General features: G+C 45.5%; 1 protein-coding gene across 1 annotated transcript in view; it reads left to right on the top strand.

Moving 5' to 3' along the window:
* Positions 1-14,331, top strand: part of LOC123760921 (dentin sialophosphoprotein-like) — a 31,200-nt gene extending 16,869 nt beyond the window's left edge. The window contains exons 3-7 of the mRNA XM_069331103.1: positions 4,760-5,058; positions 5,305-5,544; positions 5,683-5,832; positions 7,649-7,816; positions 14,189-14,331. Coding sequence (XP_069187204.1) covers positions 4,760-5,058; positions 5,305-5,544; positions 5,683-5,832; positions 7,649-7,816; positions 14,189-14,331 — 1,000 coding nt within the window. The remainder of the gene's footprint in view (positions 1-4,759; positions 5,059-5,304; positions 5,545-5,682; positions 5,833-7,648; positions 7,817-14,188) is intronic.
* The last annotated feature ends 586 nt before the right edge of the window (positions 14,332-14,917 follow it).

Here is a 14,917-nt window from a genome sequence, read left to right on the forward strand (position 1 = left end):
TGTATGTACACCTAGAAGCTGTGTACACCTCTCAGTGTATGTACACCTAGAAGCTGTGTACACCTCTCAGTGTATGTACACCTAGAAGCTGTGTACACCTCTCAGTGTATGTACACCTAGAAGCTGTGTGTACCTCTCAGTGTATGTACACCTAGAAGCTGGGTACACCTCTCAGTGTATGTACACCTAGAAGCTGTGTACACCTCTCAGTGTATGTACACCTAGAAGCTGTGTACACCTCTCAGTGTATGTACACCTAGAAGCTGTGTACACCTCTCAGTGTATGTACACCTAGAAGCTGTGTACACCTCTCAGTGTATGTACACCTAGAAGCTGTGTACACCTCTCAGTGTATGTACACCTAGAAGCTGGGTACACCTCTCAGTGTATGTACACCTAGAAGCTGTGTACACCTCTCAGTGTATGTACACCTAGAAGCTGTGTACACCTCTCAGTGTATGTACACCTAGAAGCTGTGTGTACCTCTCAGTGTATGTACACCTAGAAGCTGTGTACACCTCTCAGTGTATGTACACCTAGAAGCTGTGTACACCTCTCAGTGTATGTACACCTAGAAGCTGGGTACACCTCTCAGTGTATGTACACCTAGAAGCTGTGTACACCTCTCAGTGTATGTACACCTAGAAGCTGGGTACACCTCTCAGTGTATGTACACCTAGAAGCTGGGTACACCTCTCAGTGTATGTACACCTAGAAGCTGTGTACACCTCTCAGTGTATGTACACCTAGAAGCTGTGTACACCTCTCAGTGTATGTACACCTAGAAGCTGTGTGTACCTCTCAGTGTATGTACACCTAGAAGCTGTGTACACCTCTCAGTGTATGTACACCTAGAAGCTGGGTACACCTCTCAGTGTATGTACACCTAGAAGCTGTGTACACCTCTCAGTGTATGTTCACCTAGAAGCTGTGTACACCTCTCAGTGTATGTACACCTAGAAGCTGTGTGTACCTCTCAGTGTATGTACACCTAGAAGCTGTGTACACCTCTCAGTGTATGTACACCTAGAAGCTGTGTACACCTCTCAGTGTATGTACACCTAGAAGCTGGGTACACCTCTCAGTGTATGTACACCTAGAAGCTGTGTACACCTCTCAGTGTATGTACACCTAGAAGCTGGGTACACCTCTCAGTGTATGTACACCTAGAAGCTGTGTACACCTCTCAGTGTATGTACACCTAGAAGCTGTGTACACCTCTCAGTGTATGTAGTGTGTCCCTTCCTCCTCCCCCACCATTACCACTCCTTTGTCCCCTTGTCCCCCCCACTATTCTCCATTCCTCTGTCCCCTCACCCCCAACTCCCCCGTCCCCTCGTCCTCCCCACCATTATCCCCTCACCTGTCCTACCGTCCTCCCCACCATTCCCCTCTCCCTCGTCCGATGCCTTCCCAAATGGTCTGATGTTCCCATCACTGAAATATAAGAAAAATAGTTAAAAAATGAAATGAAAATATGAAAAAATAAACAAATAAACTATGCTCACAAAATGAACGGTCTGGTAAACAACACAATACCTAAACAATAGCTCAATTTCAACGCAATTCACACAAAATAATTAAATCAAAATGAAAATAAATCAAAATCTATGAAAATTAAAATTATCAATGAAATCAGAAACATTGAAATGGAACTGTAACATATTTAGTATAGCATGTGTGTTGCTCTTACATGCAACAGATGGCGCTGTTTAAAAAAAAAAAAAACATGTTTTTTCCTGTCACAGGTGAGGCATGTATATAGTAGATATATAAAAAGACGAGCCTATTCGAATGCAAACGTTGTGTAAAAATGTCAAAGCAATCGGTAAAGAGGTTTCGAAGATTTCCCTCACATAAAAAAACATGAAAATCAAAGTTTTTCAGAAAAAGGAAGTTTTTTTTCCCGTCACAGACGTGACATATATAGTAGGTATATAAAAACCTGCTCGGATGTGAATGGAACGTTGTGTGAAAATGTCAAAGCAATCGGTGAAGAACTTTCGGATATTAGCGGTTATGCCCAAACGAACATTTCCATATTTATTTATATATATTATTATCGTGGACAATTTTCCACCAACATTATGGCGTAACATGTCTTAGTAATGGTCTAATAAAGCACTTGGACCAGGCATAGCTTTTTATAGAACAAACTAAGCTCTCTGAGATACCTGGTTGATGGGGTTCTGGGAGTTCTTCTACTGCCCAAGCCCGGCCCGAGGCCAGGCTTGACTTGTGAGAGTTTGGTCCACCAGGCTGTTGCTTGGAGCGGCCCGCAGGCCCACATATACCTGGTTGATGGGGTTCTGGGAGTTCTTCTACTGCCCAAGCCCGGCCCGAGGCCAGGCTTGACTTGTGAGAGTTTGGTCCACCAGGCTGTTGCTTGGAGCGGCCCGCAGGCCCACATATACCTGGTTGATGGGGTTCTGGGAGTTCTTCTACTGCCCAAGCCCGGCCCGAGGCCAGGCTTGACTTGTGAGAGTTTGGTCCACCAGGCTGTTGCTTGGAGCGGCCCGCAGGCCCACATATACCTGGTTGATGGGGTTCTGGGAGTTCTTCTACTGCCCAAGCCCGGCCCGAGGCCAGACTTGACTTGTGAGAGTTTGGTCCACCAGGCTGTTGCTTGGAGCGGCCCGCAGGCCCACATATACCTGGTTGATGGGGTTCTGGGAGTTGTTCTACTGCCCCAAGCCCGGCCCGAGGCCAGGCTTGACTTGTGAGAGTTTGGTCCACCAGGCTGTTGCTTGGAGCGGCCCGCAGGCCCACATATACCTGGTTGATGGGGTTCTGGGAGTTCTTCTACTGCCCCAAGCCCGGCCCGAGGCCAGGCTTGACTTGTGAGAGTTTGGTCCACCAGGCTGTTGCTTGGAGCGGCCCGCAGGCCCACATATACCTGGTTGATGGGGTTCTGGGAGTTCTTCTACTGCCCAAGCCCGGCCCGAGGCCAGACTTGACTTGTGAGAGTTTGGTCCACCAGGCTGTTGCTTGGAGCGGCCCGCAGGCCCACATATACCTGGTTGATGGGGTTCTGGGAGTTCTTCTACTGCCCAAGCCCGGCCCGAGGCCAGACTTGACTTGTGAGAGTTTGGTCCACCAGGCTGTTGCTTGGAGCTGCCCGCAGGCCCACATATACCTGGTTGATGGGGTTCTGGGAGTTCTTCTACTGCCCAAGCCCGGCCCGAGGCCAGACTTGACTTGTGAGAGTTTGGTCCACCAGGCTGTTGCTTGCAGCGGCCCGCAGGCCCACATATACCTGGTTGATGGGGTTCTGGGAGTTCTTCTACTGCCCAAGCCCGGCCCGAGGCCAGGCTTGACTTGTGAGAGTTTGTTCCACCAGGCTGTTGCTTGGAGCGGCCCGCAGGCCCACATATACCTGGTTGATGGGGTTCTGGGAGTTCTTCTACTCCCCAAGCCCGGCCCGAGGCCAGGCTTGACTTGTGAGAGTTTGGTCCACCAGGCTGTTGCTTGGAGCGGCCCGCAGGCCCACATATACCTGGTTGATGGGGTTCTGGGAGTTCTTCTACTCCCCAAGCCCGGCCCGAGGCCAGGCTTGACTTGTGAGAGTTTGTTCCACCAGGCTGTTGCTTGGAGCGGCCCGCAGGCCCACATATACCTGGTTGATGGGGTTCTGGGAGTTCTTCTACTCCCCAAGCCCGGCCCGAGGCCAGGCTTGACTTGTGAGAGTTTGGTCCACCAGGCTGTTGCTTGGAGCGGCCCGCAGGCCCACATATACCTGGTTGATGGGGTTCTGGGAGTTCTTCTACTCCCCAAGCCCGGCCCGAGGCCAGGCTTGACTTGTGAGAGTTTGTTCCACCAGGCTGTTGCTTGGAGCGGCCCGCAGGCCCACATATACCTGGTTGATGGGGTTCTGGGAGTTCTTCTACTCCCCAAGCCCGGCCCGAGGCCAGGCTTGACTTGTGAGAGTTTGGTACACCAGGCTGTTGCTTGGAGCGGCCCGCAGGCCCACATATACCTGGTTGATGGGGTTCTGGGAGTTCTTCTACTGCCCAAGCCCGGCCCGAGGCCAGGCTTGACTTGTGAGAGTTTGGTCCACCAGGCTGTTGCTTGGAGCGGCCCGCAGGCCCACATATACCTGGTTGATGGGGTTCTGGGAGTTCTTCTACTGCCCAAGCCCGGCCCGAGGCCAGGCTTGACTTGTGAGAGTTTGGTCCACCAGGCTGTTGCTTGGAGCGGCCCGCAGGCCCACATATACCTGGTTGATGGGGTTCTGGGAGTTCTTCTACTGCCCAAGCCCGGCCCGAGGCCAGGCTTGACTTGTGAGAGTTTGGTCCACCAGGCTGTTGCTTGGAGCGGCCCGCAGGCCCACATATACCTGGTTGATGGGGTTCTGGGAGTTCTTCTACTCCCCAAGCCCGGCCCGAGGCCAGGCTTGACTTGTGAGAGTTTGGTCCACCAGGCTGTTGCTTGGAGCGGCCCGCAGGCCCACATACCCACCACAGCCCGGTTGGTCCGGTACTCCTTGGAGGAATATAGTGAATTGGAGATAGTGTCAAATCTGCATATTACGACCATTTCGTGATCACCATTCCAGAAGGCCTACTTAAAGATACCCGCCTTGGGGTGGATCGCAGTGTTCAGATGCTGGTCCTAGTTCAGATGCTGGTACTAGTTCAGATGCTGGTACTAGATCAGATGCTGGTACTAGATCAGATGCTGGTACTAGTTCAGATGCTGGTACTAGTTCAGATGCTGGTCCTAGTTCAGATGCTGGTACTAGATCAGATGCTGGTACTAGATCAGATGCTGGTACTAGTTCAGATGCTGGTACTAGTTCAGATGCTGGTACTAGATCAGATGCTGGTACTAGATCAGATGTTGGTACTAGTTCAGATGCTGGTACTAGTTCAGATGCTGGTACTAGTTCAGATGCTGGTACTAGATCAGATGCTGGTACTAGTTCAGATGCTGGTACTAGTTCAGATGCTGGTCCTAGTTCAGATGCTGGTACTAGATCAGATGTTGGTACTAGTTCAGATGCTGGTACTAGTTCAGATGCTGGTACTAGTTCAGATGCTGGTACTAGATCAGATGCTGGTACTAGTTCAGATGCTGGTACTAGTTCAGATGCTGGTCCTAGTTCAGATGCTGGTACTAGTTCAGATGCTGGTACTAGTTCAGATGCTGGTACTAGTTCAGATGCTGGTACTAGTTCAGATGCTGGTACTAGATCAGATGCTGGTACTAGATCAGATGCTGGTACTAGTTCAGATGCTGGTACTAGTTCAGATGCTGGTACTAGATCAGATGCTGGTACTAGTTCAGATGCTGGTACTAGTTCAGATGCTGGTACTAGTTCAGATGCTGGTACTAGTTCAGATGCTGGTACTAGTTCAGATGCTGGTACTAGTTCAGATGTTGGTACTAGATCAGATGCTGGTACTAGTTCAGATGCTGGTACTAGTTCAGATGCTGGTACTAGTTCAGATGCTGGTACTAGATCAGATGCTGGTACTAGTTCAGATGTTGGTACTAGATCAGATGCTGGTACTAGTTCAGATGCTGGTACTAGTTCAGATGCTGGTACTAGTTCAGATGCTGGTACTAGTTCAGATGCTGGTACTAGATCAGATGCTGGTACTAGATCAGATGCTGGTACTAGTTCAGATGCTGGTACTAGTTCAGATGCTGGTACTAGATCAGATGCTGGTACTAGATCAGATGCTGGTACTAGATCAGATGCTGGTACTAGTTCAGATGCTGGTACTAGTTCAGATGCTGGTACTAGATCAGATGTTGGTACTAGTTCAGATGCTGGTACTAGTTCAGATGCTGGTACTAGTTCAGATGCTGGTACTAGTTCAGATGCTGGTACTAGTTCAGATGCTGGTACTAGATCAGATGCTGGTACTAGTTCAGATGCTGGTACTAGTTCAGATGCTGGTACTAGTTCAGATGCTGGTACTAGTTCAGATGCTGGTACTAGTTCAGATGCTGGTACTAGTTCAGATGCTGGTACTAGTTCAGATGCTGGTACTAGTTCAGATGCTGGTACTAGTTCAGATGCTGGTACTAGTTCAGATGCTGGTACTAGTTCAGATGCTGGTACTAGTTCAGATGCTGGTACTAGATCAGATGCTGGTACTAGTTCAGATGTTGGTACTAGTTCAGATGCTGGTACTAGTTCAGATGCTGGTACTAGATCAGATGCTGGTACTAGTTCAGATGCTGGTACTAGTTCAGATGCTGGTACTAGTTCAGATGCTGGTACTAGTTCAGATGCTGGTACTAGTTCAGATGCTGGTACTAGTTCAGATGCTGGTACTAGTTCAGATGCTGGTACTAGATCAGATGCTGGTACTAGTTCAGATGCTGGTACTAGTTCAGATGCTGGTACTAGTTCAGATGCTGGTACTAGTTCAGATGCTGGTACTAGTTCAGATGCTGGTACTAGTTCAGATGCTGGTACTAGTTCAGATGCTGGTACTAGTTCAGATGCTGGTACTAGTTCAGATGCTGGTACTAGTTCAGATGCTGGTACTAGATCAGATGCTGGTACTAGTTCAGATGCTGGTACTAGTTCAGATGCTGGTACTAGTTCAGATGCTGGTACTAGTTCAGATGCTGGTACTAGTTCAGATGCTGGTACTAGTTCAGATGCTGGTACTAGATTCAGATGCTGGTACTAGTTCAGATGCTGGTACTAGTTCAGATGCTGGTACTAGTTCAGATGCTGGTACTAGTTCAGATGCTGGTACTAGTTCAGATGCTGGTACTAGTTCAGATGCTGGTACTAGATTCAGATGCTGGTACTAGTTCAGATGCTGGTACTAGTTCAGATGCTGGTACTAGTTCAGATGCTGGTACTAGTTCAGATGCTGGTACTAGTTCAGATGCTGGTACTAGTTCAGATGCTGGTACTAGTTCAGATGCTGGTACTAGATTCAGATGCTGGTACTAGTTCAGATGCTGGTACTAGTTCAGATGCTGGTACTAGTTCAGATGCTGGTACTAGTTCAGATGCTGGTACTAGTTCAGATGCTGGTACTAGTTCAGATGCTGGTACTAGTTCAGATGCTGGTACTAGTTCAGATGCTGGTACTAGATCAGATGCTGGTACTAGTTCAGATGCTGGTACTAGTTCAGATGCTGGTACTAGTTCAGATGTTGGTACTAGTTCAGATGCTGGTACTAGTTCAGATGCTGGTACTAGATTCAGATGCTGGTACTAGTTCAGATGCTGGTACTAGTTCAGATGCTGGTACTAGTTCAGATGCTGGTACTAGTTCAGATGCTGGTACTAGTTCAGATGCTGGTACTAGTTCAGATGCTGGTACTAGTTCAGATGCTGGTACTAGATCAGATGCTGGTACTAGTTCAGATGCTGGTACTAGTTCAGATGCTGGTACTAGTTCAGATGCTGGTACTAGTTCAGATGCTGGTACTAGTTCAGATGCTGGTACTAGTTCAGATGCTGGTACTAGTTCAGATGCTGGTACTAGTTCAGATGCTGGTACTAGTTCAGATGCTGGTACTAGTTCAGATGTTGGTACTAGTTCAGATGCTGGTACTAGTTCAGATGCTGGTACTAGTTCAGATGCTGGTACTAGTTCAGATGTTGGTACTAGTTCAGATGCTGGTACTAGATCAGATGCTGGTACTAGTTCAGATGCTGGTACTAGTTCAGATGCTGGTACTAGTTCAGATGCTGGTACTAGTTCAGATGCTGGTACTAGTTCAGATGCTGGTACTAGTTCAGATGTTGGTACTAGTTCAGATGTTGGTACTAGATCAGATGCTGGTACTAGTTCAGATGCTGGTACTAGTTCAGATGCTGGTACTAGTTCAGATGCTGGTACTAGTTCAGATGTTGGTACTAGTTCAGATGCTGGTACTAGTTCAGATGCTGGTACTAGTTCAGATGCTGGTACTAGATCAGATGCTGGTACTAGTTCAGATGCTGGTACTAGTTCAGATGCTGGTACTAGTTCAGATGTTGGTACTAGTTCAGATGCTGGTACTAGTTCAGATGCTGGTACTAGATCAGATGCTGGTACTAGTTCAGATGCTGGTACTAGTTCAGATGCTGGTACTAGTTCAGATGTTGGTACTAGTTCAGATGCTGGTACTAGTTCAGATGCTGGTACTAGTTCAGATGTTGGTACTAGTTCAGATGCTGGTACTAGTTCAGATGCTGGTACTAGTTCAGATGTTGGTACTAGTTCAGATGCTGGTACTAGTTCAGATGCTGGTACTAGTTCAGATGCTGGTACTAGTTCAGATGCTGGTACTAGTTCAGATGTTGGTACTAGTTCAGATGCTGGTACTAGTTCAGATGCTGGTACTAGTTCAGATGCTGGTACTAGTTCAGATGCTGGTACTAGATCAGATGCTGGTACTAGTTCAGATGCTGGTACTAGTTCAGATGCTGGTACTAGTTCAGATGTTGGTACTAGTTCAGATGCTGGTACTAGTTCAGATGCTGGTACTAGTTCAGATGTTGGTACTAGTTCAGATGCTGGTACTAGATCAGATGCTGGTACTAGTTCAGATGCTGGTACTAGTTCAGATGCTGGTACTAGTTCAGATGCTGGTACTAGTTCAGATGCTGGTACTAGTTCAGATGCTGGTACTAGTTCAGATGCTGGTACTAGTTCAGATGCTGGTACTAGTTCAGATGCTGGTACTAGTTCAGATGCTGGTACTAGTTCAGATGCTGGTACTAGTTCAGATGTTGGTACTAGTTCAGATGCTGGTACTAGTTCAGATGCTGGTCCTAGTTCAGATGCTGGTACTAGTTCAGATGTTGGTACTAGTTCAGATGCTGGTACTAGTTCAGATGCTGGTACTAGATCAGATGCTGGTACTAGTTCAGATGCTGGTACTAGTTCAGATGCTGGTCCTAGAGTGTAAACATACTTCTCCGCCATGAAGACACACTCCACGATGTACAAGCTGCTTAACTGCCACCATTTAACATCTGTGGACCTGATTGGTGGTGTCAACTGCACGTACATCTTGAGGTTATCTTGAGATGATTTCGGGGCTTTAGTGTCCCCGCGGCCCGGTCCTCGACCAGGCCTCCACCCCCAGGAAGCAGCCCGTGACAGCTGACTAACACCCAGGTACCTATTTTCCTGCTAGGTAACAGGGGCATAAGGTGAAAGAAACTCTGCCCATTGTTTCTCGCCGGCGCCCGGGATCGAACCCAGGACCACAGGATCACAAGTCCAGCGTGCTGTCCGCTCGGCCGACCGGCTCCGGCGTACAATGTGCCTATTAAGCAAGACACTCTATGTAAAGTGTTTTGAGTGGATGTCTTGCAAGAAACAGTGAGAAGAGTGTGTGTGTGTGTATACACAAACACCACACCTGCGCTGCCACACACCTTCCCACACTTGTATATACAAAACTCTGCCACCACACAAGGACCTGGTCGGAGGTGTTAACTGTATATAAAGATATATAAACGTTAAGACACTATATTTTAATAAGACAAGTGTGTGAACAAAGCCTGAAGTTGATGGAGTTAACACTGCTATTCCAACATCAGTAGTGAGCAAACGAGGCACTACGGGCTCACCATAGCCCGTGCTACTTGGAACTTTTTGTTCCAAGTAGCGAATCAACAAGTAGTGAGCACCACTACGAGCTCAGGGTCCTACAAGCGGGCGAAATATTTGTACTAGAAGACTGAGCTCTGTACTTGTATCTTAATACAACGAGGGAAGGTTGCTGGTGTGTTAACTAGAGATGGGATCCAATGGCTTTTTGTGCCACTAAGCCTATTATATTTCAGGCGCGGTTATCACCATGAGCTTACGAGCTCACCTCAGTAAGTGAATTACTATACATTAATTTGAACCCATATTAACTAAGTTAATCAGTGTTTGACAAATATTTGATATATTGCAATTACTTAAAGACAAATTAAAGAATACATTTGCAATAAATATATTCATATCATTACATAATCTTGTCATTGTTCATAATAATTCATATGTGGGAAGATGAGAGATCAAAGGATAGGCTAAAATAATTAGTAACCAGGACCTAGATTCAGGAAGCTCTGTGTATTTCTTCGTAAGTGGGTTTGCTACGAAGGTTCCTAAGTGCGCCCTAAGAAGATGCTTAGGTGCTATTCAATAAGGTATACTTAGGAAGAAAAATTGTTGGTTCACCTGCGTGCCGATAGAGGTCACTACTGTGTTTCGTTTGGCCAATCAGAGAGCAGCAACATTCTTCATATTGAAGATTTAGCGCTGGCTTATCGCAGCTCTACTGCCTCCTATTTACGTCGAATTTTCTTATAAAATTAGTATATTTCGAAGTAAAACAATGTTTTTTCAACTTCTACAGCCAGCACCGACATTGTAGTAAACAAATATGTTACATTTGTTGTTTACCTACGTAATTCTAAGAGATACTGTGCAGCTGTCCTTGTTGCTCGGAAGATGCGCTGACAATTATTGTATATATTTACTGAATTTACCCAAGGGCCACTAACTATCTAGTGACCTCGAAGAGGACAGAAAGCCGGCGGCTTGTTGAAGGGCCCGCCAATGGTCTTAATTACATTTTTTAGCTGGAATTTGGCATTTACGGCTTCAGCGGGTAGGCGGTTCCATGGGTTTATAGCCCTCTTGGTGGAAAAAACATCTGTTTTCAGTCCTACTTGAGAGAACATACTCTCCAACACTATATCTGTGATTGTCCTGTTATCAGTGACTTCATACCAAATGGTATGAGGTATTTTGAGCTCTGTAATTACTTCATACACTCAGGAATATTGGAAGATATTCTTGTGCTGCACCCAGATTTTGCCAGTGGAGGCTAATAGATCAGCATTAAGTATTTTGTTCTCTCCTAATTCCATGTATGACTGGCCATCCTGTGAGGTGAGCTTGTAGCTGGTTTTTGATCTACACTGTGTGGTCCTTTAGACAGAATAGGGAAGCAGCACATTGCTGTGTATACCTAAACATGTTTAAAAATACATTGTTTGAGAGGAGTTTTGTAGAAACTGGTAAGAGTAATTATAATATAATGTTTCCATGATTCAGTGCTTACCTCTTGTGAAAATTGCTTAGAGTTGTTTAGTCAGAGTTGATTTGTTTTTTCTATTGAGGCTGGTATTTTCTAAATTGATTCCATGTACAGTATGTCTAACCATCCTGTGAGATGGGAGTATTAGATAAACTTATAGCTAGTTTTTTATCTACACTGTGTAATATTCCATATAGAATAGGGTAGCAGCACATTGCTGTGTATACCTAATCTTCTTAATAAAAAAAATCAGTAATAAAGATTTTAAATTATAGTTTGTATTATTACAAATACAGTACTGTATTATCCTTATTAAATCATGTTGACCATGGATCATTAAGATCTCATGTTGATATGTAATACAAGTCATATTTCTTTTGAACTGCTAATCCATGCTAATCATTCATTAAATTGTGTATTATGTCTCAATTTTTCACTTCCTTGGATATACTGTACAGTACAAAAAGATAGGATAAAAATAAACCAGTAATATTTCTTTCATTATATTTTTCATTTAAATAACTGCATCAATATTTTTACAGCTGACAGGATTTGTTTTACCATACAGGTGCATTATTTGTTAAAAAAAAATTGGTTTATTGTTACACACAATGGTGCTACATAGCCTTCCCAGCTTGGTGCCTTCTTTTAATACTTACTGATTAAAAAATAAATAATAAATACATTTTATTCAGGAAAAGTACATACAGTTGATTTACAAACATAATGTTGGATTTATAGACAGAGCTAGTACATACAATACCTAAAGCCACTAATACTCATAGCATTTCGGGCAAGGTGTGGGGGAAAAAACACAGACTAAAACTTAGTACAGCCTGTAATCGGGATTAGGTATAAATTGTGTTGAAAGAAGGAATAAAAAATACAAAAAGGGGGGTTAGCATAGCATAACTCAGCAATTGCACATGTTGGTGAACAGCGTTGTTTAAAAAATAGCAAGACATGGGTTGACATTTAGGAGGTAAGTTAGGTTACATGGAGTTAATTAGGCAGTACTTGGTTTAACTCTTAAACTGGTTGAGAGAGGTACAGCCTTTGACATGATTCGGGAGGTCATTCCACATTCTGGGTCCCTTGATTTGTAGAGCACTTCTAGTTTGGTTACACACAGCCAAATTGAGTAACAGGAAGAGGTCTTGGACACAAATTTGTTCCATGCTAAATGTAGAGGAATCAGCTGAGTATTCCTCAAATAAAATAAGTTGCCTCAGCTTATAAGGTAAATAAAATAAGCATTTCTCAAATAAGTAGCTGCCTCACCTCACTGCCTTACTGCTACATAGCCTTCCCGGCATGGTGCCTTCTTTTGATAATTACTTGTTCCACACCCAAATTGTATAACAGGAAGAGGTTTTGGACCCCTACTTCCCTCTCTCTTTTTTAATAATCTACAGTATATAGTCATAATTATAGCTTTAAGTATTCAATGAATAAAGTTTGTGACATTTTTACCCTTCTCCTTACCTAACATCATTTGTGCAGCATATTTTTATTTTATGTCTCACCCAGATTTAATTTCAAAATAAAACCAAACTAAATAAATTAGAAATGGGTATGTATAGCTAAGGTACACTCTTACTACTAGGTGAACAGGGGCATTTGGTGATAGTAAATGATCCCATCAGGCAGGGCTCATCACCTTCTCTCATATTTCATGTTCACCAGTGTTTATTTACTTAATAACTACTGGTATAATATCTTGCTATTATAAAACTAATTCTACTATCATCAAACACATATTTACTTCAAGTTTCAAGCAGAGAATGCATATATAACTAACACGAAGGACTCCTCTTCACTAGATTCACCAGCTATAATATTTTGGTCATGTTCCAATATCATAAATCGATCCCAGTGTTATGTAGTAGAGAAAAAATGACTTATATCCAGTTTACGTAAAGCTACGAGTGGTCGAAACCACACTTAAATCCCGGAATGAACTTACGAAGGTTTTTCCACTTAGGGTACCTACTTGAATACGGACCTAGCCGCCACGAAGGCGCTAAGAAGGAATTCGCTCTTAGCTAAGAGGAAAAACCTTCGTAAGTACCTTCCTGAATCCGGCCCCAGGAGCCAGATTCACGCAAGCACTTACGAACGTATACACATCTTTCCTCAATCTTTGACGGCTTTGTTTACATTTATTAAACAGTTTACAAGCCTGAAAACTTGCCAATCATCTATTGTTATTGTTATAAACAGCCTCCTGGTGCTTCGGAGCTCATTAACTGTTTAATAATTGTAAACAAAGCCGCCAAAGATTGAGAAAAGATGTACAGGTTCGTTAGTGCTTTCGTGAATCTGGCCAGATCAGTGCTGCTGCACTTATACGTATTATTTTTTTTACCAAGTGGTAGTGGTACATAGCCTTCCCTGTTTGGTACCTTCTTTTGATAATTACCTTACCTTACCAAGTGGTAAGTGGAGAATTTTTTCAGTCAACAGGTAAATGCAAGCGGCAACATTTCTCTTGGATCACTCTGAACAACGAGCCAACTAGGGAACACAAAATCCATTAACCCTAGAAGAAAGGGTAATCCATTAACAACAGTTTCCCAGTGGCCAGTTAGTTCCTTATTTTAGGGAGTCACAAGTTAAAAAGAATCCCAAAATTATTATTTGTATTATTATTTGTGATATTATTATTATTATTATTATTATTATTGAACAAATCCACAAGGGCCTTAATGAGGGTTCGAACCTATGCCTTGGGTGTTCCCAGACGCACTCTAGTCCATTGAGCCACGACACTGATAACAATTGCAGCCTGGAGTGTTAGTGACCCCACGAGGACCCCTGCTAGGCTTCCCCTGAAGCCTAGCAGGGGTTTCACTCCATCCCCCCCCCCCTGTACTGGGGTTCTGTCAACCATGCACTCAGGCTCTGTAAACCATGCACTGGGGCTCTGTCAACCATGCACTCAGGCTCTGTAAACCATGCACTCAGGCTCTGTCAACCATGCACTCAGGCTCTGTCAACCATGCACTCGGGCTCTGTCAACCATGCACTCGGGCTCTGTCAACCATGCACTCGGGCTCTGTCAACCATGCACTGGGGCTCTGTCAACCATGCACTGGGGCTCTGTCAACCATGCACTGGGGCTCTGTCAACCATGCACTCAGGCTCTGTCAACCATGCACTCAGGCTCTGTGAACATTAGGTGTGGAGACAGGAGGTGTGGAGACAGCAAGTGTGGAGACAGCAGGTGTGGAGACAGCAAGTGTGGAGACAGCAGGTGTGGAGACAGGAGGTGTGGAGACAGCAAGTGTGGAGACAGCAGGTGTGGAGACAGCAGGTGTGTAGACAGCAGGTGTGGAGACAGGAGGTGTGGAGACAGCAAGTGTGGAGACAGCAGGTGTGGAGACAGCAGGTGTGTAGACAGCAGGTGTGGAGACAGGAGGTGTGGAGACAGGAGGTGTGGAGACAGCAAGTGTGGAGACAGCAGGTGTGGAGACAGCAGGTGTGGAGACAGCAGGTGTGGAGAGGAACTAACTGTTTGAGGTTAGCGTTAAATATTTAGTGACTTGAGAGTTATTAAAGGAACAGTTAACCTTAAACAGTTGGTAATACCAGGGTGGGTGGGGGGACACCACAGCTTACGTGGTGGGGGGGACACCACAGCTTGCGTGGTGGGGGGGACACCACAGCTTACGTGGTGGGGGGGACACCACAGCTTACGTGGTGGGGATGGACACCACAGCTTACGTGGTGGGGGGGGACACCACAGCTTACGTGGTGGGGGGGACACCACAGCTTACGTGGTGGGGATGGACACCACAGCTTACGTGGTGGGGGGGACACCACAGCTTACGTGGTGGGGATGGACACCACAGCTTACGTGGTGGGGGGGGGGACACCACAGCTTACGTGGTGGGGGGGACACCACAGC

The sequence above is a fragment of the Procambarus clarkii genome, chromosome 3 (genome assembly GCF_040958095.1).
Source record: "Procambarus clarkii isolate CNS0578487 chromosome 3, FALCON_Pclarkii_2.0, whole genome shotgun sequence".
Taxonomy (NCBI): Eukaryota; Metazoa; Arthropoda; class Malacostraca; order Decapoda; family Cambaridae; genus Procambarus; species Procambarus clarkii.